Source organism: Neophocaena asiaeorientalis, unplaced genomic scaffold (assembly GCF_003031525.2).
Source record: "Neophocaena asiaeorientalis asiaeorientalis breed wild unplaced genomic scaffold, Neophocaena_asiaeorientalis_V1.1 scaffold713, whole genome shotgun sequence".
Lineage (NCBI taxonomy): Eukaryota > Metazoa > Chordata > Mammalia > Artiodactyla > Phocoenidae > Neophocaena > Neophocaena asiaeorientalis.
The window spans coordinates 550,549-575,507 of record NW_020174925.1 but is presented as its reverse complement, the minus strand read 5'-3'; the positions used below and the strand labels follow the sequence as shown (position 1 = coordinate 575,507).

Below are 24,959 nucleotides of genomic sequence, written 5' to 3'. Positions count from 1 at the left end.
ACCGCCAAAACTCTTGACTATTTTTTGAAGCTTTGGACAATCTTAAAATATTTTTCATGAAATAGTGCCTTACAAACACTTCCCAACTTCCCACCTCGTGTCTGCTACCTTTTTCTGCTTTATAATCTGTTTATAATCTCTTACACTTAAATTTCTCAAGCCCACTGACACCTTTTCAGTGGGTTTTCACCTTTTCCCCACCGCCCCTCAACTCATCACCCTTTCTCCAGACTGGAACAGGGAAAGGAAAGTGCAACGGCCACTGATTTTCCTCTGGACATGAGACTGAAGGTGGAGGATGACACGAGTTGAATTGTTTCTCTCCAAAAAATATGCTGACGTCCTAACCCCAGGACCTGCGATCGTGACCTTATTTGGAAATAGGGTCTTTGCAGATGTAATCAAGTTAAGATGGGGTCACGCTGGATTAGAATGTCCTTGACTCTCTAATATCTATCCATCAGACTGCCTAATGTCTAATCCAATGATTGGTGTCTTTATAAGTAGGTCATGTGAAGACACTAGGGCCACACAGAGAGAAGGCCGTGTGAAAACAGAGGCAGAGACTGGAGTGATCTACAACAAGCCAAGGAACACCAAGGACTGTCCACAACCATAGAAACTAGGAGAGAGGCATGAGACAGCTTCCCCTTCCCCCTCAGCCTTCAAGGGGAGCATGGCTTTACTAACACCTTGGTTTTGGACTTCTAGCCTCCAGAACTGCGAAAGAATAAAGTATCTGTTGTTTTAAGCCTCCCCCTTTATGGTAATTTGTTATGGCAGCCCTAAGAAACTAAAAGAGAGAACATAAACCAAGAGATCTGTCCTCGCTCTCTCCCTCCCCCGACCTTCTCCCGATTCTTTTGGACAACCTGCTTTTTGTGCCCAGAAAGAGAAGCACTAACCTGGGAACACAGTGGCCTAGGCATGACAGTCATCCCCAACCCAGCCCCTCACCTACGCATGCATGTGCATCTCACACACACACACACACACACACACACACACACGCACACACACGCACACACACGCACACATGCACGCACTCAAAAGGGGGAGACCTACCTCGCTGGGCTCAACGATGGCCACATTCTCTGCGCCCACTTTCCTCTTCATGCGGGCAGCCATGGTGATCCCACCACTGCCCCCACCCAGCACCAGCACCTCATAGTGGTTCTTGGCTGCGAGGCTGGCCCCTGTGTGAAGCTGGAGTGGTTTGGCCTGCTGACAGCCCAGCCTGAGGAGGCAGGCAAAGAGTCGGACACGGGGGCCGGACACCACAGCGGCCAGCGGGGTCATCTTCAGGCTGGATCAGGCTAGAAGGGAACAGACAAGGCTCTGTGTAAGGAAGGAGCCACTATGGGACCAAAGCATTTTCATTCAGGGAGGGAGGGGAGGCTGGCATCTGGCCGGCTCGAGCTGGTTGCCGCCGTTTCAACACCACCTCCCCACCTGGCTGTGGTCAAGAGCTTCTTGGGAATGCTCCACAGATGGCTAACAATTGGCTAAGCTTTCCTTTTCTCCCTCTCCTCCTCCTTGCAGGACATCTCAGACTTTGAACCAAGTAAGTCTCATCTTTTAAGTTCTCCTCATAATGTGCCTGTACCTCTCCTTGTCCCTCCCTAAAGCTAGGGCATCATCTACAGTATCCCGCTGTCATCCTTCTCCTCTCAGGCACATTCCTCAATTCTTCCTTTGGCTTTTCAGTCCACCAAATATGTATGAGTCTACAGGTAGACACCTGAACAATCCCTTGCCACAAAGGGCACCTGAGACCTTGCTGAAACAGAAAGAGTCCAGCAAGAAACCCACCTTCTCTGCAGCTCAGAGTTCAGGCCAAGGTAATCAGAGCCTCAGCCCCACTAAGTAGTACCCGGATCTGCCTGCCCAGCGACACACGATTTAAATCACTGACTACAGACACATAAGCAGAGGCCCTCCATATCTTTGGCAGTTTCAACCAGATGATGCAAAAGCCATAAAAGGAGCCCTGCCTGGTATCATAAAGTTATATTTTATGAAAAGAATTTGCATATGCTGCTGACTAGTCTTTTATTATGTCCACCCAATTCGGTAAATAATCTCCCCGAGTAGTTTTTCCAAGAGACACACTTTAACCTTTAGGAAAAGGTGTTTCTGCTCTGAGCAGCTGATGCTTTGGCAGTGAGGAAATGAAGGCGTCTCAGAAGCTGGCCTTGGCGTCATCCCATCCATAGATCCGGCCTTACGTCTTGGATACAGTCTATTGTATAACTTGAGGGGTCCAGACCAAAATATCTCCCTCCCTGCGTATTACAGCACCCCAAATTCCACCGTCAAGCTCAGTCCTGTGGGTTCAACAATGCTCCAGGAACCCTTTATTAAAATGCAAGTACCCAGCTGGGGAATAACACTTCTAGCTGCTAAGTTCACCAACTTCTTAACGGGAACAACTTAATTATATGACTCCCCCGCCCCTCCAGTGGAGAAGAGGAAGGCTACACGAGGGAATTAGAGAAAGCTGGGAGGAAAAAGGAAAGGAAGAAAGAAGTGCCCTGGAGGAGTGAGAAGGAGGGGCCGGAGTGATGATTTTAATTAAGATTAACTCTACTCCAGTGTTTTGGAACCCCTGACAATTTCCTCAATATTTCAGATCTGAAAAGCAACCCAGAGCTGGGGGAAGGGACATGGGGGCTACAGAAAGTGGGGCAGGCTCATACACTGTTGCCACAAGTTTAAATCAGTATGACCCTTATAGAAAACATTTCTCATCCTTTGACCCTGCATTTCCATTTCTGGGACTCTGTTCTAAGGAATTAACCTCTAATACTTAAGAAGACAAATCTTTACCAAGATATATCTCACATATTCATTCATAATACATTCAACCCTGAGTTAACTGGTTTGTGGATTGGACCTGATTACGTCCTGGTTACAGAAAAAACAACTGCAGGCTCCACACTGGCCAAGGAAGGCTCAGGCTCCAGACTATTCTAGCCAAGGCTAATTTATGATTACTTCTCTTTTAAATATGGCTGGGGGGTGCGGGGAGATGGGCAGGAATAGCCATCTGCTTGTTAAAACTTTGGGGAAGGGTTAAGTAAAATATGGTTACACAAGATGACCTATGTAGTCTTTTCAAATTATGTTTACATAATTAGCCTTTTCCAGACTAATTACGTAACGATCAGGATATAAACTGGAATTACAACATGAGCTCAACTATGTAAGAGAAAGTGTATTTTAAAAAAATAGCAAAATGTTAACACTGGGTAAGTGGTTTTTCTCTGGGTTTTAGAATAATGGGTGATTTTGATTTCTTCTGCATCTTATAAAATCTCTACTGTACACATATATTAATGTTATAATAATGAAATCTATTTTGATGACAATAACAAACATGTACTAAGTCCTTTACATAAACATTTAACTTGTGAGATGGCTGTCATTATCATCCCCATTTTACAGATGATAAAACTGAGGCAGGGAGCTCACAAATGGTGGGCTGTGATTTGAACCTGGGCACTTCAGTGCCAGAGCCTCTGCTTTAAACCACTATATCTATTATCTCTATCAATAACAACAAAACAGTGCTTACATGATAATCTTAAATGAAAAAAATCCAGATATCTTTTCCACACTTCCCACAAAAGGGAAACCATTTTTTGCACGGTACTGACACCTAAATATTAGCAATGTTTTGATAACACTATAATTGATTTTTTCCCTCTTCTTTGCATGTGCTTTTCTCACGTTTTCTTTAATGAGCTTTAAATTTTAAAAATCACTCAATTTGGTTTTATTTGTTTGGTTGGGTTTTTTGTTTGTTTGTTCTTTGTTTCTTAATCATTGAGGAGTGGAGGAAATCACCAACTAGGATATTGCTGTTTGCTAGGGAAGAAGATATTTTATGGTGAATAGACAGTCATCACATCCTGCCTTTCTATATGTCCACAGAACAACAGAATCACAGCAAAACTCCTCACTTGCCTTTTAGGGAAACCACTTTTTCATGGTCCTGACACAACATCTTAACTCCATGGAAAGAGTTACAAAATAATGATCTAAAAGGAGGCCTGGCTAAGTTTCTGCTTTCCAACCACGCCATCTGAGGCTCTTCAACCTCCTAATTCCCTTCCAGCCTAATACCCCATGGTTCTCCTCTTGAAAGAGGACGAGTTTATGCAAATACTTCCCTCATTCAGCCAAGAAGGCTAGTTCTGTTTTATTTCAGCAGTTACCCATAGCCTATTTCTGGATTCAGTGTAAATAAACACAAAGTCCTCTGAACCAGTTCTATCAACTTCATTAAAAACAGTCATCAAGCAGAATATCCTGGTCTTTGCAGTCAAATTTCACTTGTGAACCATAAACAAAAATTTCACAAACATAAAAGAACGTGTTAGAGGAAATGTTCCAAGCTTGAAAACACTTGAAAAATCTCAGGAACACTCCCATTCTAACAATGTAATGTCATCCTCACTTTCGGATCAGAAAAACCAGAACCACAATCTAATGCTATTTGTGGAGAAGGTAGGGCATGATACAAAGTCAAAGACCAGAAAAAACCCAGGACAATAATGCATAATCATATTTTTTTAGTATCCCACTCTGCAACTGTGGTATAATAAAATATATATATTTGCACTTTATTCCCTGTTCATGGTACAAAGCTCCTAAAACCCTTGGAATTTCCTGGGTGACAGGAGTTGTTATTCAATAGCAAATAATAATAAGGAGCCCCTTTCAACCATAACTGTTAATGTTAATGAAGCGACTCAGGATGGGACCCCTAGATAGCTTCACGATGGAGGCCGTTCACCAGAAAGACCAAACATGTCATTAGAGGGTTGGAATTTTCAGCCCCGCCCCCAGTCTCTGGGAGGAAGTGGGGCTGGAGATTGAATTCTATAAAAACTCTTGAACAGGGACTCCTCTGGTGGCACACTGGTTAAGAATCCGCCTGCCAGTGCAGGGGACACGGGTTCAAGCCCTGGTCCAGGAAGATCCCACATGCCGTGGAGCAACTAAGCCCAGGCGCCACAACTACTGAGCCTGCGCTCTAGAGCCCGCGTGCCCCAACTACTGAAGCCCGCGCACCTAGAGCCCATGCTCCGCAACAAGAGAAGCCCCCGCAATGAGAAGCCCGCACACCGCAAGGAAGAGTAACCCCCGCTCGCTGCAACTAGAGAAAGCCCGCGCACAGCAACAAAGACCCAACACAGCCAAAAATAAATAAATAAAATTAAAAAAAAAAAAACCTCTTGAACAATGAGATTCTGAGAGCTTCGGGGTTGGTGAACGTGCTGAAGTCCTGGGAGGGTGGTGACACACCCAGAGAGGTCATGGAAGCTCTGTGGCACCCCCCCACCCTCTCTCCCCACCCCAGCCCATACCTTGCCCTACGCATCTCTTCCATTTGGCCATTCCTGAGTTGAAATAAGCTTTATAAGAAACTGGTAAGCATAAGTGAAGTGTTTTCCTGAGTTCTGTGTGTCATTCTAGCAAATTATCAAACCTAAGAGGGCATCCTGGGAGCCCCAAAATTTGTAGTCAGGCAGGCAGAAGTGTGGGTCGCCTGGGATGCCATTTGCAGCTCTGGGAGCTAACATCAGAACTGAACTGTTGAACACCCAGTTGGTGTCAGAGAACTGGCTGGTGTTGGAAAAGACATACACGTGGTGTTAGAAGTAGTGTCAGAAAATATCGACAGGAACCAAGAGAAATTTCTGACATTGACCTAAACCAAGTCTGGAGCAACAATCAAGAACACAGACAATTGAAGGAAGCAGGTCACACAATCTTAACCAGAATGAAAAAAAAAGGAAAGGCCAAACTTGACCCTGAAGTCAACAGAAAAGAAATAAAAAACCTCTGTCAACAAAATAACTAAGGAGCATAAATCTAAGTCTCTGAGTCTCCCTAGAAGGTAGCCTGAAACACATCTACCTGTTAGGTTAAGAAATAAGAATTACCCACTAACGATGCAGACGAATGCAGCTGCTTTCTCTCTACCCTCTTACAAGGTGAAACACCCACTTTTTAAAAGAATCAATAAATAGGGCACAGTTAACTTTCATTTAACAAGTGGCACATTTATTTAATTGAAAAAAATGTATTTCATATAACAAATACATGTCCTAGTTAAATAACGTCATGCTTTTAAGTTAGATAAAAATTCAATTAATGCTAAATCAATTGAGGGCTTCCTTCAAAGAATCAAAATAAATGCTTTGTTATAGCTGTAGTCTGACTGAAGTAAAATCCCTGCTGATTGAAAAATAATACAGCCTGCTAGGCATCTCCTACTTACATCGCTGGCTGCTGACTCCAGACCCCCTGGTCTAGACAAGTCTTTGGGACTCCCCCACCTCTCACAGCCAGCCTTTCTGGGACAAGCCACAGACTGCCAGTGTCGAGAGCTCTCTAATCCTATGCCACGTGCATGCCACTCACCGGGTGTCAGCTAGGACACTTGGCCCAGTTCAAAAAGAGCTGGCCTCTAAACAAGGATTATTCAGAGCATCTTAATGAAAGACCCAACAGGCCAGCAAGACTTAGCCAACCTTTCAGCTATTTTTGCTCTTGAGGAAACAGGGGGTTTTTGTATGGGTCACAACTGTCTTATCTCAAGCCCATGCCAGGCTGGGCCCTCATTGCTTTCGGTTTCAATAACTACAAGGCCAACCTTTATTATATCGTCTTTGTAGAAAACTTCAAAAATCAAAGAGGAAAACAGACAATGAACAGCCTCCACCTCTCACCACCCACCCCATTCCTCCTACCTGACCTCTGGACCTCCAGCTTCCCAGCCAAGCTTATGCTGAGCTGTGATGTCCTGAGAGTCTGGATCCCTGTGGGTCCCAGTCTCTGAGACACAAGTGAACCTTGTCTACACAGCATGGGTTGGGCTTACACCTAGTGCCCAGGTGGTAAGACTCCTGGAAGGCTCTTCCTCCTCCATTAGCTCCTCCCCCTTGGGCTTGCTGGGCCTTTTAACTTAAATCAGCCAAGGCTATCATCAGTTATTTACATCTCTCAACAAAATTACTTCCAGAAGACAGGGCTCGATAAGAAAAAGTAGGGAGAAACTATCATAATAATAGCAGCTAACATTTACTGAATGTTTACGAGTTGTACTTATGCTGTCTCAGAGACAATAACTTTGTAAAGAGGGTGTTAGTATCCCCATGTTACAGACGAGAAAATTGAGGTTTAGTGTAAAGTTAGAGCACCTGCCTAAGGTCACCTCACTGATTAAAGAGCAGAGTTTAATTCAAACTTACTCCTCAATTGAGTTCTCACAGTGTTAGACCTAAGAGATAATTCAGGGAAAATGCCTATCAGCTGAATTTTATTTAATTCAAATGTAAAGTAACTTATGCCCCAGGGAGTGAGTTGGGAGGGAATATATGATACTAAATTTTAGCTTACTAAACAAATTGGAAGAAAAAAATTTTAAGTTTTTTGGGGGATGAGTGAGGTAGAATAATAGTATTGATGTAAGTTTTTATGGGCCCTTAAATTTTTAAAATACTGGGATTCTTGCAGTTTAAATGATTTGGAATTTGCTCAAAAATATTACAGGAGGTGAGTAGGTAGGAGTGTAGATGACATCAGATTGGCCATGAGTTGATAATAATTTTTTTAATTGAAGTATAGTTGATTTACAATGTTTCAGGTGTACAGCAAAGTGATTCCATTTTATATATATGTATATATATATACATTCTTTTTCAGATTCTTTTCCATTATAGGTTATTACAAGATATTGAATATAGTTCCCTGTGCTATACAGTAGGTCCTGGTTGTTTATCTATTTTATATATAGTAGTCTGTATCTGTTGCCAAATACAAATTTATCCAAATTCCAAATTTATCCCTGCCCCCCCTTTCCCCTTTGGTAACCATAAGTTTGGTTTCTACGTCTGTGAGTCTACTTCTGTTTTGTAATTGTAAATAAGTTCATTTGTATCATTTTTTTAGATTCCACATATAAGTGATATCATATGTTATGTGTCTTTCTCTGTCTGACCTACTTCACTTAGTATGATAATCTCTAGGTCCATCCACATTGCTGCAAATGGCATTATTTCAGAGTTGATAATAATCTGAAGCCAATTGATGGACATATATATGGGCATTCCTTGTGGTAATCTGTGAATTTTTGTATATGCTGGAAAGTCTCCTCAATAAAAAATTAAAATGAACGAATGAATGAAACAGCAAAAAGCAGAAATCAAAAAACAGTGTGTCAGGGTGGACATTACCTTTGCTCTTTAGTCACTGAAATGTTAAGGTCTAAGTATATTTCAAGTAATAGCAAGACAACAGATATACAAGTAGTAGCAACACAATTACAATACTTCCCTCCCAAGTGCCTAGAGCTTTACAATTCACAGGACCCATACCTGAGTCTACACTGGAGGTATCGATACCACTTTACAAATGGGAAAACTGAGGCTCAGAGGACCGAGGTGATCTTCCAAAGGTCACCTGAATCTTCAGCAGGGTCAGAGCTACAGTGAGTCCTTTCCGTGAACAGCAACTTTTTCTGAATGCCCTTTGGAGCAGCAGTGCAGGCATTAGCGGGAGCCTGCAATTCAGAGGTGGAGAGCTCCCAGTCTGGACCTTCTCCCAGCTCCGAATCTCAAGATGACCTCTTTGCTGGGGCTCCACATGCCATCCCCCAGAAGGGCAGCCCTCCAGGCAGGGGCAGATCCAGGTTTTATGGGCATTGAAGCCTATACACGTTGGAGACCCAAAATCCAAAATTAGATAGTTAATATTAATTTGGAATGAGAAAACAAATCCAAATAAATGTCTGGATCCTTGGTGAGTCAAGACTCTTCTGAGATCTCTTTTAGGCAGTTTACCAGAAACATAAGCATAATGCTTTCTGGTTATAACCTGGCTACCCCTCTGCTCCTGGAACTCCCAGCACCCACAGAGCCCTGTGCAAGAGAGAGGCCCAAAAGCTTAAACTTCATTTGCTTCTGGGTAAATCCACCTCTAGTGCCTACTGCACTCCTCTAGGGCACTCTGCCCACCCACTCCTCTGGGACTCACTGAACTGGCCTGGTCCCGCCCTCTACCAGTTCTCTGCAAAAGCCCCTCCCACCCCTTGCCAGCATACCATGGCTACTTTGGACAATGTGAAGCTACATCCTGACCCCTATTGTAAAACTGGCTCATCACTGTACCATCTCAGACTCTGATGTGCCAGGCACTGTGCTAGGCACTAGAGGTAGACATATCATCCCCATTTCACCAGGTGAAAAAAGTGAGGCTCCAGGAGACTGGTTACATCAAGGCCACACAGCCAAAAAAGGACAAAACCAGGATTAAACCAGAGGGGATGGAAACGAGAGAGGGAGAGAACCAAAGCAAACATCATCACTTTCCCTATTATACAAAGGGCACTCCTGGAAATTGGCTCACACAATTATGGAGGCTAAGCCCCGAGATCTGCAGTCAGCAAGCTGGAGATCCAGGAGAGCCAATGGTGGAGTTTCAGTCCAAAGGAACAGCGGGCTCAAGACCCAGGTAAAGCTGATGTTTCAGTTCAAGTACCAAGGCAGGAGGAAACCAATGTCCCAGGTCGAGGCAGGCAGACAGGAAGGGTTCTCTCTTCCTCGTGGGAGGGTCAGCCCTTTTGCTCTATGCAGACCTCCAACTGATAGGATGACACTCCCCACACTGAGGAGGACAATCTTCTTTCCCCAGTCTACTGATCCCTCCAGAAACACCCTTATAGACACACCCAGAATAATGTTTAACCAAACATCTGGGCACCGTGTGGCCCAGTCAAGTTGACACATGACATTGGCCATCACACCCTCTGACTTAAACTATAAAAGGGCAGGTCCAAATATGGAAAAAAATCTCAGGGAGGAAATTGTCACTGTGACTGGATTGCCGGGAAAATACCAAACGTTGCCCCCCAAATGCTATGGTACCTTAATGCGATCTCATCTCAATCTGAAGTACATGCAAGTATGTAGGCATATTTGTGGCACTTATCAATGGCATTGAATAAGACACTTCATGAAACCTTCCTGGAGATATTCTAAATCCTACTGTATTAATCATGTTTTTAATTTCTGTATTTTATGATGGTTTGACATTTGGGGGCTTTGTTAATCCTAAAGAGACTGCCCCTCTCAGGGCTAACCAACTCCTAAAGACAGTACACAACTCAGTCTAGGAGCACACCTTTGATAAGTAAAGCCAACAAACCCAGAGTCCATACCCGAACCACTTCCTCTGTCTGGCTTTTACATTCCAGAAGGCAACATTCTTCTGCCCTAATCATCCCAGGACCAGACATCAGACAACTAGGGCCGTCCCTATACGCCAGAGCCCACTAAAATTATTCAAAGTAGCCAGTCCCAAACCTGGTCCGCCTGTTCCCCCTGCCTCATGAAAACCACATTACAGGTTTTCCTTAATTGTTCTGCCTCCTGACCAAGCTGCATGCTTCCCCATGCGGCCCTGGTACATGGTGTACCAGGCCTCCCATTCCTAGGGAACTCGGAGTCAAAACTTTGTCCTTCGTGGCGGTCATCGCCTGATGTGCTGGTTTCACCATGCCTCATTGAAAACAAATCCCAGGTACATTTTAATACACTACATTAAAGTGCATTCACTACTGTCCAGTCAGATGGAAGATTTTACATGTTCAACAAATTTTGCTCTACTCCTTCTCCTTACAAACTCACTGAACTGTCAGGTGGCATTTAAAAAGCAATTTAATTACATATTACTGTTGAATGCTATAATTATGTGAGTGAGTGAGCCAAGTTTTGCAACTAAATAACATAGCTACGGTATGATTTTGTAATGCAATAATTACTCCTGAAGAATACAGCACCGGGCGGTCCTCTCTTTTGTCCCACTCTATTAATGTACTGAAACGGGATATCTTCTCCAACAAGGAAAGTTTTCCCATATATTTTAGCCATTTATCCTTGATAAAAGAGAGGTGTCATCAGCCAGAAGTGCTCAAAAAACATCACCTAAGCTATATTTTTATTTACAGATTTATTTCCTACACAAAAGGTATGCAGATTAAATTACATTTAGCTATGCTAAACGTGCAATCATATCTTTATGGAAAGAGTTACATGAAATCTGCATGGCCACAATTCTGCTGTATCTAAGAATGTTTCTACAAGTATTCGTTGAGTACCTACTACATACAAGGACCTGTGCAGATGAACAGAAATTTCCCCACCCAGTCCTGGTCCCATTCCCAGTCTATTAGCTTTAGATGCTAATGGAAGAACAGCAGAGCTTGCCAGTTACTGATAAGGTAGGCCAATAATAAGGTGAGCCAAATTTCAGGGCAAAGGTGTTTGGTTGGTTTTGGCCGCACTGTGTGGCCTGCAGGATCTTAGTTCCCCAAGCAGGGATCAAACCTAGGCCCCCTGTAGTGGAAGCGTGGAGTCCTAACCATTGGACCACTACAGGATTCCCCAAGGGAAAGTTTTTTTTAACATTAGAATGTCTAATTTAAATATTGGAAGGTTAAAGGTAGTGAGATGTGTGTACATCTTTCCCTTTCTAGCTTGAGTAGGGATGTGTCCTAGTGCTTTGTGTTTTCCTCTACACTCAATAGAGTGTTTCTGAATTAATTAAGTACTACCTTCATTCACTGTGTACACATCTGACATACAAAGGTACTGAAGAAATCCAGCCATCTGCTAATTCATTCTATGCTCTAAATGTTTGTGCCCTCCCAAAATTCATATGTTGAAATCCTAACTCCCAAAGGTTATGGTATTAGTAGGTGAGGCCTTTGGGGGTGATGAGGTTATGAGGGTGGAACCCTCATGAATGGGATTAGTGCCTTATAAAAGAAGGTCCGGGGAGATCCCTCACCCCTTCTACTATGTGAGGACACAGGGAAAAGACATTGGCCCTGACTCAACTATGCTGGCACCTTGATCTTGGACTTTCCAGACTCTAGAACTGTTAGAAATAAATTTCTGTTGTTTATAAGCCACCCAGTCTGTGGTACAGTAGTCCCTCCTTACTCACAGTTTTGCTTTCTGTGGTTTCAATTATCCACAGTGAACGTCAGTCCAAAAATATTAAATGAAATTAAAATTTTAATTTCAGAAATAAAAAATTCGTAAGTTCAAAACTGCATGCCATTCTGAGTGGTGTGATGAAATCTCACGCCATCCCACTCCACCCCACCTGGGACATCAATCGTCACTCTGTCCAGAGTAAGCTGCCCCTTAGTCACTTAGTGGCCACCTCGGTTATCAGATCAACTGTATTTCAGTGCTGTGTTCAAGTCACCCTTGTTTCACTTAATGAAGGCCCCAAAGCACAAGAGTAGCAATGCTGGCAATTTGGATTTGTCAAAGAGAAGATGTAAAATGCTCCCTTTAATTGAAAAGGTGAAAGATCTCGACTTAAGAAAATAAAAGAAATCATATACTGAGTTTGCTAAGGTCTACGGTAGGAATGAATCTTCTATCCATGAAATTATGAAGAAGGAAAAAGAAATTCGTGTTAGTATTGATGTTGCACCTCATACTGCCAAAGTTACAGCCCCGGTGTGATAAGTGCTTAGTTAGGATGGAAAAGGCATTAACTTCATACAGCAAGATATTTTGAAGACCACATTCACATAACTGTCATTATAGTACATTGTTATAATTGCCCTATTTTATTGTTGTTGTTAGTCTCTTACTGTACCTAATTTATAAATTAAACATCATCACAGGTATGCACACAGAGGAAAAGACATAGTATATACAGGATTCGGTACTATGCATGGTTTCAGGCATCCACTGGGGCGGGGAGAGGGGGATGGGTCTTGGGATGTATTCCCCCACCGATAACAGGGGGCTACTGTATTTGTTATAGCTGCCCAAACAGACTAAGACAATTACTGAGATCCTCTCCTTCATTACGCCAGGAGCTGTGCTGGGAAAAAAACCAGTGAACGTGTCACATCAGGTCCTTGTACTGATGGAACTTACATTCTAGTGGAATGGAGCACACGTTAGCCCCTCACCCCCGGCTATTATTCCCTTCTGAAATGCCCCTTCCTGTCTCCTCATCTTAGCCGTGGCCCAAAGTGCAGTCCAAGTCCCAGCTTCTCTAGTCCCTCCAGCCCAGGTTGGTTCTACAAGTCATGGTACCTGTCTTGCCCTTCTTGGAACTTTCTTGTGGTCACTGTTATTTGTTGGCATTTTGATGCATATGTTTTCTCAGAGAGATTGAAACCTCTTGATGGTTGGAGACTCTGGTTCTAACTCTGGTCCCATCTATCCCCACAACACTTACCGAGTATCTGGGCCCTTCTTGTCAACCCTGGGGTCCAAACAGTTGGTGGCAACAGGCAGAAAACCTCTGCAGCCTACCAGGAGTGCAGCACTCTCTAGCCACCTCCTCAGGGACAGTTGCCAGAAAATGAGGCACCTGTATTTTCCACCACCTACATCATCTCTGGATTAGGGGAAGGAAAGTTGGCGCTGGCTTCCAAAAATCTGGGTTTATATCCCGTATCTTAGATTTAACTAGCAGAAGCAAAGTACAATGTAATCAGTATGAGCTAAACACCTTAGGTGTTTTGAGGAGAGAAGAAATAATGAAAACTTGGTGAAACAGAATCTGAGCAGCAGGTAAAAGATCGGCAGCATTTGGACAAGTGGAGATGCTATGGGAGGGAACAGCATAGGTAAATGAATCAAAGAGTAGGCTACTGCCCTCCAGACCTCTCTCCAGCCTTCTCTGCCCTCTCCAAACCCTGGGAGCTGACCTGCGAGGTGCGCATCAGCTGGCCTCCCTGGTCCTCTGGCTTCCAGTTGGATTCAGCCAGTGGGAGGCACCAGGAGATCAGAGGATGCGAAAAGAATGAAATTCGGATATTTATTCCCCAGACCCCTCCCAGCCAAGCCTCAGCTGAGCAATGCTGAATTCCTCCAGCTGAAGGCCTTGGTTCCTATGGGGTGGCCTTCCCCTCAGCTACCGCCCTGACTCAGGGTTCTAGTAATCACTCCCTCTACTTGCTTCTTCAGGCCCCAAATCAATACCATTGCTTCACCACTCTTGTTGGTTCCCTTCAACCCTGCCCACATCTTTGTAAATAGTTGTTTCATTAAACCCTTAACAGCACTGTTTGAGTGTGCCAAGTGTTTCACAAGACCCTGACTAATAAGCTGGGAAGGCCAACCAGATATGACTGATATTGAGAGGAGTAGGTAATAAAGAAACATCATAGCCCGATTATAAAGGGCCATGCCAGGGAACTGAGGCTTTATATATCAAAGTTTTCAGAACAGAGGGGAAAGCTTTGAGAAAATCAATCTAGTGTCCAGGAGAAAATTAAGTCAAAAGAGAGACAAAACCAATTCTGGACATCAGTTAGGAGACTAGTGGTCCAGGTATAATGATAAGGGCCTGATTCAGTGCTAGCAATAGAAATACAAATAAAGGGCTTCCCTGGTGGCGCAGTGGTTGAGAGTCCGCCTGCCGATGCAGGGGACACGAGTTCATGCCCCTGTCTGGGAAGATCCCACATGCCGCGGAGCGGCTGCGCCCGTGAGCCATGGCCACTGAGCCTGCGCGTCCAGAGCCTGGGCTCCGCAACGGGAGAGGCCACAACAGTGAGAGGCCCGCGTACCGCAAAAAAAAAAAAGAAAAGAAAAGAAATACAAATAAAGATTCAGATAAGACAGAGGTAAGGGAAAGAGAATGACTGGATGAGAGGTAAGAAGGGCCCCTGTGGGGACGGAGCCAAAGTTGAATCTAGGCAGCTGAAGAGAGAGGCATTGTGTGGACAGAAACAGGGAAGTCTAGGCAAGGGCCGGTCTGGGCTAGTTTGGGACAAGTTAGGGATTTGGGAGATAGAATCCCAAATGCTAGAATGAGCATGGCATAACTGTGGACAAGGAGAAGAGAGCCTAAGCTGGTGCCAACTGGGAAGACAGAGAAATACGACTGTATAGGCATATTAAGTAAAATTTGGGGTTGGAAGCTTAATCCTAGACAATTCATAATCTTGTCTAGGGGTCACAAAGTAGCAACCTGCAGGCCCAATGCAGACCAGAGCTGTGTTCTGTTTGACTCACAAATTCTGCTTAAATTTTGAATTAGTGCCAACATTAAAATTTTTGGATATCTTACCCTTGAGATTCCAGATTATTGGCTTCTCTGACAACATCTGAACCCACCTTCTCACATGTCAACTCTTGGCTGGAGCTGAGCCATCACTGCCCATCTAGACCCTGCACGAGGTTCCAGCTCTCACCCAGCCCCACGTGGCCTACGATACTCCTTTGTTACTGCTCAGCCCTAGCTGCACATGAGCTGTGGTCCCTGCTAAAGGCAGTGAGAGCCCTTGGAAGTTCTTAAGGAAACTGCAAAAGACCCCCTGGGGGGGAGTCGAAAGGATGACTTAGAGCAATTCGGTTGAGTTCAGCATTTTTGAGTGTTTACTATGTCCCAGGCACTGTGCTAAGCACTGCAGAACCTGGGATGAATAAGAAGAGTCTATTGTCCCAGGGAAGACCAGGAATATGAAGGTCCATTAAATGGCTGATTCAGAAATTCAGGCACCAGCAAGGGCTTCGAATAGACATGAGAACAGAGATGAAGGTGTGAATGCAAAACAGATGTTGAAGGAATTTTTGTGACAAATTAGCCATAGGGGATAAAGAAGGAAGGATGTGAACCGGGACCTTGTTCAGGTGGCTATACTGGAGAGACAGTGTAAGTAACAGTACTGGACGACTCAGAGTGCCGTGAAGATCCAAAGCAGCGTGAGAGAGAAGGAAACCACGCCCTTTGAGGGCCCTGAGAACGAAGGAGCCGAAGGAGCTGAGCCGGAGAAGGGATTAGGCAGGTGGCGCCCTTCCTCTCAGCTCACCTCCCCATTGAATTCAGGAACTGGATTACTATTTTGTTAACAAATAAAGAAAATGGGGCAATCTTCGTTTAGGCCTGCAGGGCCATGTTGGAACTCTACCTCTAGAGCTGTTACAATGCCAAATATTTGTTTAAACATGAAGCTGTGAAGGTAGTGCTCTAGTAGTGGACCAAGAGAAAATTGTCCAGGCAACAGAAACAATCCTGGACAGCTCCCTGATGATTCAGGGTTTAGAGTCACATTGGGTTTTTTAGTTCCCTAACTCTTTAGGGGGAAACTGTAGGAATTTTCTTTAAAGAATTACTGATTAAGAGTTACTAATGAGGGGGCTTCCCTGGTGGCGCAGTGGTTGAGAGTCCGCCTGCCGATGCAGGGGAAACGGGTTCATGCCCCTGTCTGGGAAGATCCCACATGCCGCGGAGCGGCTGGGCCCGTGAGCCATGGTCGCTGAGCCTGCACGTCCGGAGCCTGTGCTCCGCAACGGGAGAGGCCACAACAGTGAGAGGCCCACGTACAGAAAAAAAAAAAAGAGTTAAAAAAAAAAAAAAAAAAAAAAAGAGTTACTAATGAGGACATGGCAATGAAACAGTGGCTCCCTTTGCTACTGAGAAATTTCCTACAAGTTTCCCTAGCCCATGTTCATTTTACAATCAGAGAGCTTTGCAATAGGGGGGGGGACTGACAATTTCACCAAACCATACATTTGCTAAGCAGAAAATAAAAATCCTATTTACAGAAAGAGAATTCTTTCACATTACGACTCCAGGAAAAAAAAATAAGACAGTCAATTGGATTATTTCAAATGAAGTTAAAGGTTTTGTCTGAATTATATGGGGGGAAGTGCCTTGTTTCTCTGCTTGTTTTAGCCAGTGGGAGCTTGACCACTCATGTTCTAGTGTATAAATCATCACAATTTAGCTCCCCTTCAACCCCACCATTCACAGTTGGCCTCTAGTCAAGTATACTGAAGGTTTCAATGTTTGCATATGCCTGTGTGTGTCCATCCCGAGACTGTACAGCAAGACACACGGGACAGGGAGGCCTAATGTGGAATTAATTTGCTTCCAGTCACACAGCAGGGATCCACCTTTGCCTTGATCTCCTGAACCCATTCAACGATCACAATAAAATTACTCATCAGCCTCTGGAGTGCTGGAATGCCCACCCAGAGTTTCACATACAAGAAGTCTCTGAGGAGTGGAGTTTCATTATAAACAGGGACTGGCCCATTTGTCAGGCATATTGTTCCATGGAATCCAGCGTGTGAGGTCTTAACACAATGAGAAGAGACTCTTTAATTACACGTTACACATGTGTTGTTTGAACGTGATTGAAGAGATGCCAAGTTCAATACTTTAATGGTTAGGATAGAATGAGGGGGTAGACACAGTAACAGGTGTGCCAGGTTCCCTAAGCTAGTGTCTTTCCTATGTCTAAATAAATGACACAGTTTCCCATTCCTGCAAAAGCCTTGTCTGAGGATGTGTCAGGAGTTAGGAGACCCAAGTCCACATTCCAGGTAGTGCCAGGTAGGGCTTGTCCTTAACTGTTCTGGGTCATGTTTTCTTCATCAGTGGAATAAAGGATTGGACTGGGTAGTTTCAAAGGTCCCTTCCTTTTTTAAACTCTGTGATCCTCTAAACGAGGGGAAAAGGGAAACAGAGGTTCACAAGCAGATACTCAAATGTGAATACTTGTCCTATTAACTCCATAAATTGACTGGAGCTCTAAACTACCGCAGCAAAGAATGACAATGGTTTGTAACCAAGCCTTGAACATAATCAGAATGGAAACCATATCTCCCTTTCTCTTCCCCCGAGTCTGACACCAGCACCATTGCTGACCATGATTCACTGGGCAGTTGTACTGGGCACTATCCCAGACACAACAAAAACATCAGAAAAAATTACTGAAGGTTTTCTACGTGACAGGCATTACACTGTGAACTTCTCATAATTTCTCACAACAACCCGAGAGGTTGGTATTATTATCCCTGTTTATAAGTGAGGAAACAGACATTGTGGAGCCACGGGCAAGTCGCAACCGCTTTGAGTCCTCTTCCACAAGCGTAAAATAAGTGGATGTGTCCAGTTGACTTTAAAGGTCCCTCCTACTCTATGACTCAAAACGAGCTTGGATTTGATTACCTAGACCTTGAAAGGCTCACGATTATCGTGCAAACCCAGTTGGCCAGAAAATAGGATGGCCCGTCACCCACTTAAAGCACCACGCACATGCTCACAGAAATACAAAACCACGTTTACTCAACGCAGCACCTCCTTGGGATGTTCTCACAATCTATACTGTAAACAAGGTGATTGTTAAAACACACCATTTTCCTATGAAGACACCATGGGCTGCCTTACAGCAAACTGCCAAGGGAAAAAGAAAGTATCATAGACTGAAATCACCACAGGCCCCAATATCGAGGCCTCCCCCTTCCAGAAGTCAGGGATTGGTCCCAGGGTAAAGACACAGATATTCCCTCTCCATTACTGTAGATTGGGCTACAGCTGCAAGTCAGGGATTGGTCCCAGGATAAAGACACAGATATTTCCTCTCCATTACTGTAGATTGGGCTAGAGCTGCTGGTTCCCAGCTACACAGAATGAAAGCTCCCTGAGGGCTGGGCTAGGGTCAGATTTGTAAATTCGTTATGACTGGAAAGGAATCACCCCATGGTACTTAAGGATGATCACCAACACCATCATCCCATCACCCACCATGCATTTATAAAAGCATCTGCTCTGTACATGGCTCAGCAGCTAGGCTGGTCATTTGCTTAAGACTGTTTTTCCTAACAGGACCATGAAGGTGAAGAAGGCCTTAATGACCTCAGACAGGATCCAAGGGACAATACAGAGTGTCTGTAGAAAGAGAGCATAAGATATTCTTGGGTAGGTAAAGGAGAGGGGTCCTAAAAGAAAGTGATGGACCTGCTGGGATCACGACTTAGAATAGAGTGCCAAGTTATATTAACTTGTTAGAGCTGCCATTAAAAAAAGAGAGAGAGAGAGAGCGAGAGAACCCACAGCTAAACAACAGAAATTTATTTTCTCACAGTTCTAGAGGCTGGAAGTTCAAGAGCAAGGTCTCTTGGGGCCCTATGTAATTGCAGCAGTATAATATTTTGATATATTAACCAACTCTTTTCACCTTGAGATTCCCAGTTACCCTGGGAGTCAACCCCACTCATGCAACCAGACATGTGGCACCCACTGCCTCAAGGAGGGTTCACCCTATGGAACTGCAGAACCAAAAGGTCAGATGCTTAGCTTTTGTTTTCAAAAGGCAAGGTCCAGGTTGAATTAGTCTGCCTGATTAACATCAGGCTATCCTACAGCAAAAATTGAACCAGAAATATCAGCAGCTTGACACAAGAAAACTTATCTGGGTTGAGCCTTCCTCCTCCATCTTTTGGAAACATCATTTGGAACACATGGCCTTGAAGGTCAGTGCAACAAAGGAAGAAAGAGAATAAAGAGCTCACATTCAATGTAAAATTCCTCAGCCTGTATATTATTCTGCTCAGGCTGCCATAACAAAATACCACAGACTGGGTGGCTCAAACAACAGAAATTGATTTCTCACAGTTCTAGAGGCTACAAGTCCAAAATCAAGGTGTCAGCATGTTTGGTTTCTCATGAGGCCTCTCTCCTAGGCTTGGACCTTCTCATGCCCTCAAATGGTCTTGTCTCTGCACACCCCTGGTGTCTTTTCCTCTTCTTATAAGGACACTAGTCATAATGGATTAGGGCCCCACGCTTATGATCTCATTTAACGTTAATTACCTTTTTAAAGGCCCTCTCTCCAAATAGTAAGATCCTAAGGTACGAGGATTAGGGCTTCAACATATGAATTTTTGAGGGGACACAATTCAGTTCATAACACCAGCATTTGCCCTCTTCAAAGTTACAGGCGTAGACAGACCCAGCGTGCTCTAAATTTACTGTTCTTTACAAAGTTCTCTCCCCATCTCTCTGCCCCAACTTAGCAATTTTACAAAGTAAACCACAGGGTTCACTAGCTGGATCTACTTTTCTTCTTCCTATTACCATCCACATTTATTGGATTACATAGACTTTTTTTTTTCCCCTGCATGAATTATTTATTTATTTATTTATTTTTCAGAATTTATTTTCCTTCTTTATTTTTTTTAAATTTTTTAAACATCTTTATTGGGGTATAATTGCTTTACAATGGTGTGTTAGTTTCTGCTTTATAACAAAGTGAATCAGTTATACATATACATATGTTCCCATATCTCTTCCCTCTTGCGTCTCCCTCCCTCCCACTCTCCCTATCCCACCCCTCCAGGCTGTCACAAAGCACCGAGCTAATACCCCTGTGCCATGCGGCTGCTTCCCACTAGCTATCTACCTTACTACATTTGTTAGTGTGTATATGTCCAGGATTACATAGACTTTTAAGGCTGGGAATTAAGAAGCAACTAGTTGGCTTTAGGTCTAGTCTAGGCAGCTTGTAGCAACTTTCACCTCCTGCTCCTTTTTATCAAATCTTCAAGGGTCATAGAGGAGTTATGTAATGGGTGACAGAGCAGGGAAACGTGAAAAGAGGAAAGAGAAATGTGCATCTGTGTCCAGAAATGCCTCATCATGGGTCTGTCTCCATTCCCTATAAGACAATTTCCTGCGTTACATCACATCAGATTAACAGGCCTAGACACAGGCAAGATGGAGGAGAAACTGTTCTGCAAAGGAGTTCTAGTTTCCTATCAACACTCAATTTCATTTTCTCTGGCAAAACACCAGCCACACAGACCCACACGCCCAGACCCATAGGCCCTGATTGACATTTCAAGCCCTCCAGCTCCAGCTGTGTTTCTACATTGTTCAGCCAGTAGGAAAAAGCAGCTCAAATTTTAAGCAGAGTCATTTCGCAAACCACCAGCTGTCTCCTGGATAAATTCTGGGTTTTTTAGATGTAGTTACAAGCAACCCTCTCCAATGCACTTATTCATTCAAACAATATTTATTGACTACATTCCATGTACCAGGACTGGGGACATAATGGTGATTGCCACAAGCTTGGGGTCTAGTGAGGGAGAGAAGTTCTAATAAATGGTACCTATTTCACCCCTCTGTGCCAGGTGCAATACTGGATACCTTAAATACTTGGGAAGGTACGATTATTTCCACAGTACAATGAAGAAGCCAAGGTGAAAAGAAGTCCAAAAGACAAGCTCGTGCTGCTGGTCAGTGGAAGTGTCAAGACCAGAAGCCATGTGACCTGACTTCCTGAACTTGGGTGGAAGATAAAAATTTATATCTTTATTTTCACTAATCTCTAACTGAACTTTAGCACTTTCTTCATATATTTATACAAGAAACCCCAGCAGTACTAGTAGTACCTATGACTATGTCACCAATAGAAATCACAGATATTTTCTTACATTACAAGCATTGCCCAAATCCTGAAACATTATTTGTGTTCATTACTATTTCAAAATTATGATAGCTCTTAGATCCACTGCTAGATCATGTTACTTAATGCATTCATTTTTCTAAAGGCACATATACTACTGCATAAATTCTTTTAATATGTTGACAAGTGTTTTGAAATAGGTTTCCTTTATAATTCTATGCCTTTTATTTTACACCTTCAAAAGTACTGCACCAAGAAGTGGCCCTTAGGCTTCCCAGAAATGCCAAACTGGCAATTGGCAGAAAAATGGGTCAGAACCCTACATTACAGCAATGGGCAGCCCAGGCAAATCCAGAGGCTCTGCTCACTGTGTCTTTGAGTAAGAAGCTAGGTCGGGATTCTTTTATAACTAAAAGAGAGAAGCGAAGAGGAAAGGAAAGGACCCCAATTCCACGAGAGGACCCTTTCTACCCTTTCCACCAGTTCCTGCTCAGCACGTGCCCTAAATGCTCTCCTCTGCTGGTTCCAGCCGCAGCTGAAGCTGACTCCTTGAGCGCCCCTCTGTGCCTCGAGCTGTGTGGATAAATGTGCCCCACTGTGGGCAAGCAGACGTCACTTACTACCCCCGGGGGCTGAGCACCCCTCGCGCCCTGGGAACCATGCTGAGTGTCAACAAGCGGAAGGTGCCAGAAATTCCCACACACTAAGATACCAAGAAATTCCCATACACAAGACGACGGATACTTCGGGTTTTTAACCGCCCCTCGCAGGTCAGCCTCTCCGCGACCCCGAGGCCCGACACTACCGGAAGTAGTCCCAAGACCCGGGTTCCAGTAAGGGCAGCACTAGCTGTAGATGCCGGGGGTGGGGAAGAAAAGTGTGAAGAGGGATGTAACCCGACACACAGGCGCCGCGCAGTCCCAGCTGCTGGGACAGAGTTGGGTTAACAGTCGGCCTTATGGGTGATCTCTGTCCCCGCCCGGTCCTCCTCCCCTGGCCAAGTGCCCGATATAGGCCGCAGGATGCCTCTTACCCAGGGGTGCGCAGAGCCTCCGGCCACAGCGTTGGTGCAGCAGAAGCAGCCGCTCCCTGCGAGGGCTCTCGCCTCTGCTGGGGCCCGCCCGGCCCTGGGCGGAAGCTGGAGGCGGGGAGAGCGAGCCCACCCCCACCCCAGGAAAGTTCCGGAAAGGTCCCGCCGCTGCCCCGCCCGGCGCCACGGGCCGGGGAGCCAAGGCCAAGTGTAAGCTGCACCCGGGCTTCGAGCGCTCACAGGGTACAGACAGGGACGCGAGTCCAGAGGGCCGGGGGCGCTGCCGGCAGGGCAGACGCCCCTACCCGCAGCGCACCCTGGAGCGCGGCCGGGTGCCCTTGGCGCGACATAGGAGGGCACGGAGGCCACCTGTCGCTCCCCCCATTCCCGGGAGCCTACACCGTTGCGTAACTGGGAGGAACCAAGGTGAAGGCAGGGCTGTGGATAGAGGCCCTGGCGGTTTGCTTTGGGTCGTCCAGTGAGCCCTGCTGGGCTTCTCATCTGCTTCCCAAGATTGTCCAGAGAGACAACTGTTCCCGCGTTCATTTCACAGATAAGGTAACCAAGGCTCAGAGAAGCCCCAAAACTTGCCTTGGTAAGCGCCGGAGCAGCGCTCTTCCCTCAGGGTGGAGGTCAGGGTCCGCTGGCTTTCAGACACTGGTCTCCACACCACGTTGCGTCCTGCTTTGATGACTGGACGTTTTCAGTTGGCTGCTCTAAGTAGGTGCGAAGTGTAGGTGAGTGGTCCTCGACCACATCAGATCTAGAGCACCTTTTTATAACACATATAGGGTGTCCAGAAGTCTTACTGCAATTTTAAGCTTTTATAACTTCAGATGTGTTACAAACTTTAAAGTCCCTTGAAAGTATAATTACGTTTCTTTTACATTTATTTCGTTCTGTGAATTCTGAATAATTCTTTTTGAATTTTTTGTTTCAGTCAACTTTTTTTTTTCTTTTTTTCTTTTTAAAGAGGAACCCTAGCAAACTTAAAATTGAGGCAATCACAGAGGTAAGAGCTCGGAAAAGCAACCTAATAAAGTTGTCCCCCTGCATTGGGCGCACGGAGTCTTAACTGCTGGACTGCCAGGGAAGTCCCTATGTACTGTCTGTATTTGTCACTTGTTATCTTTTTGGCTTGAAGTCTATTTTGCCTGATATGAGTATGGCTACATCCACTTTTGTCTGCCATTTGCTTGGAGTATCATCTACCATCCCTTCATTTTTAGCTTATGCTTGTCCCTGGAGCTGAGGTTTGTCACCTAGAGGCAGCATATAGTTGGGTCTTGTTTTTTAATCCATCCAGGCACTCTGTGTCTTTTGATTTGTGAATTCAATCCATTTACATTTAGGGTGATTATTAATAGATGAGGACTTAGTACTGCCATTTACTTTTTGTTTTCTGGTTGCTCTATATCTCCATTGTTTCTTTTTCCTTGTGTTTCTGTCTGCTATTCTAGTTTGGGGGTTTTCTATGATGTTTTTCTCAGTTTCCTCTTTTTTTATGTTTCGCGTCTCTGCTCTAGATTTTTGTTTTGTGGTTACCATGAGATTTGTATACAATGTCTCATAGGTAAAATAATCCTTTTTCTGCTGATAGCATCTTATCTTCATTTACCTATATGGGTTTCTTCCTTTCCCCCCTTTTTGTTTTTGTTGTCTCAAATTATCTCTCTATGTTGTGAGCTTGTTACAAAGTTGAAGTAGTTATAGTTACTTTTTTCTCCTCCCCCCTTTAACCTTTATGCTATAATAAAGTGTTTAAAACCTATTCTGATTGAGAGTTGCAATTTTCTGGTTCTATTTATCACCTTGCTCAAAGTTTTATGTACTTTTGACTTTTTGTTTCTGGTAAAGAGCTCCTTTCAACACTTCTTATAAGGAAGGTCTAGGGATGATGAACTCTCTCAGCTTTTGTTTGTCTGGGAAAGTGTTTATTTCTCCTTTGTATACGAACTATAATTTTGCTGGATAGAGTATTCTTGGGCAACAGCTTTTATCTCTCAATATTTTAAGAATGTCGTTCCACTTCCTCCTGGCCTGTAGGGTTTATGCTAAGAAATCTGCTGAAAGCCTAATGGGGGTTCCTTTGTGGGTTACCATCCTTTTTTCCCCAGTTGCCTTTAAAAGTCATTTTTTTGTCATTGACTTCTTACAATCTTAATATAATGTGTCTTGAAGAAGGTCTTTTTTCATTTAGGTAATTAGATGTTCTCTTAGCTTCATGGACTTCTATAACCAGTTCCTTCCCCAGGTTTGGGAAATTCTCAGATATTATTTAAATAAATTCTCTGCTCCCTTCTCACTTTCTTCCTTCTGGGATACCCATTACCCTAATGTCACCCTTCCTAAAAGAGATAACTCTCATAGAATTTCCTCATTTTTTTAATATCTCATTTTTCTTTCCTCTTCTAGTTGCATCATTTCTAGATTTCTATCTTCAAGCTCACTAATTATCTCTTCCATATGGTCTGCTCCATTTTCAACACTTTCTAATGCATTCTTCATCTCATTTACTGACTTATTCAGCTCCAGAATTTGTTTGGCTCTTTTTTAGAGTTTCAGCATCTTTGGTAAAGTATTCCTTCTGTTGACTAATATTACTCCTGAGCTCACTGAACTGCCTTTCTGAGTTTTCTTGTAGCTCATTGAGTTTCTTCATGAGAGCTATTTTGA

The 24,959-nt window shown here is 44.1% G+C and overlaps 1 protein-coding gene across 3 annotated transcripts in view; it reads right to left on the bottom strand.

Moving 5' to 3' along the window:
- The window catches only part of SQOR (sulfide quinone oxidoreductase), a 46,662-nt gene extending 24,224 nt beyond the window's left edge, over positions 1–22,438 (bottom strand). For 2 of the 3 annotated variants that reach the window (XM_024761351.1, XM_024761352.1), the window contains exons 1-2: positions 22,287–22,438; positions 1,066–1,316 (exon numbers count right to left, since the gene is read on the bottom strand). In XM_024761351.1, coding sequence (XP_024617119.1) covers positions 1,066–1,299 — 234 coding nt within the window. In that variant the 5' untranslated portion in view covers positions 1,300–1,316; positions 22,287–22,438. The remainder of the gene's footprint in view (positions 1–1,065; positions 1,317–22,286) is intronic. The other variant, XM_024761350.1, reaches the window with a different exon arrangement.
- Positions 22,439–24,959: the final 2,521 nt, after the last annotated feature.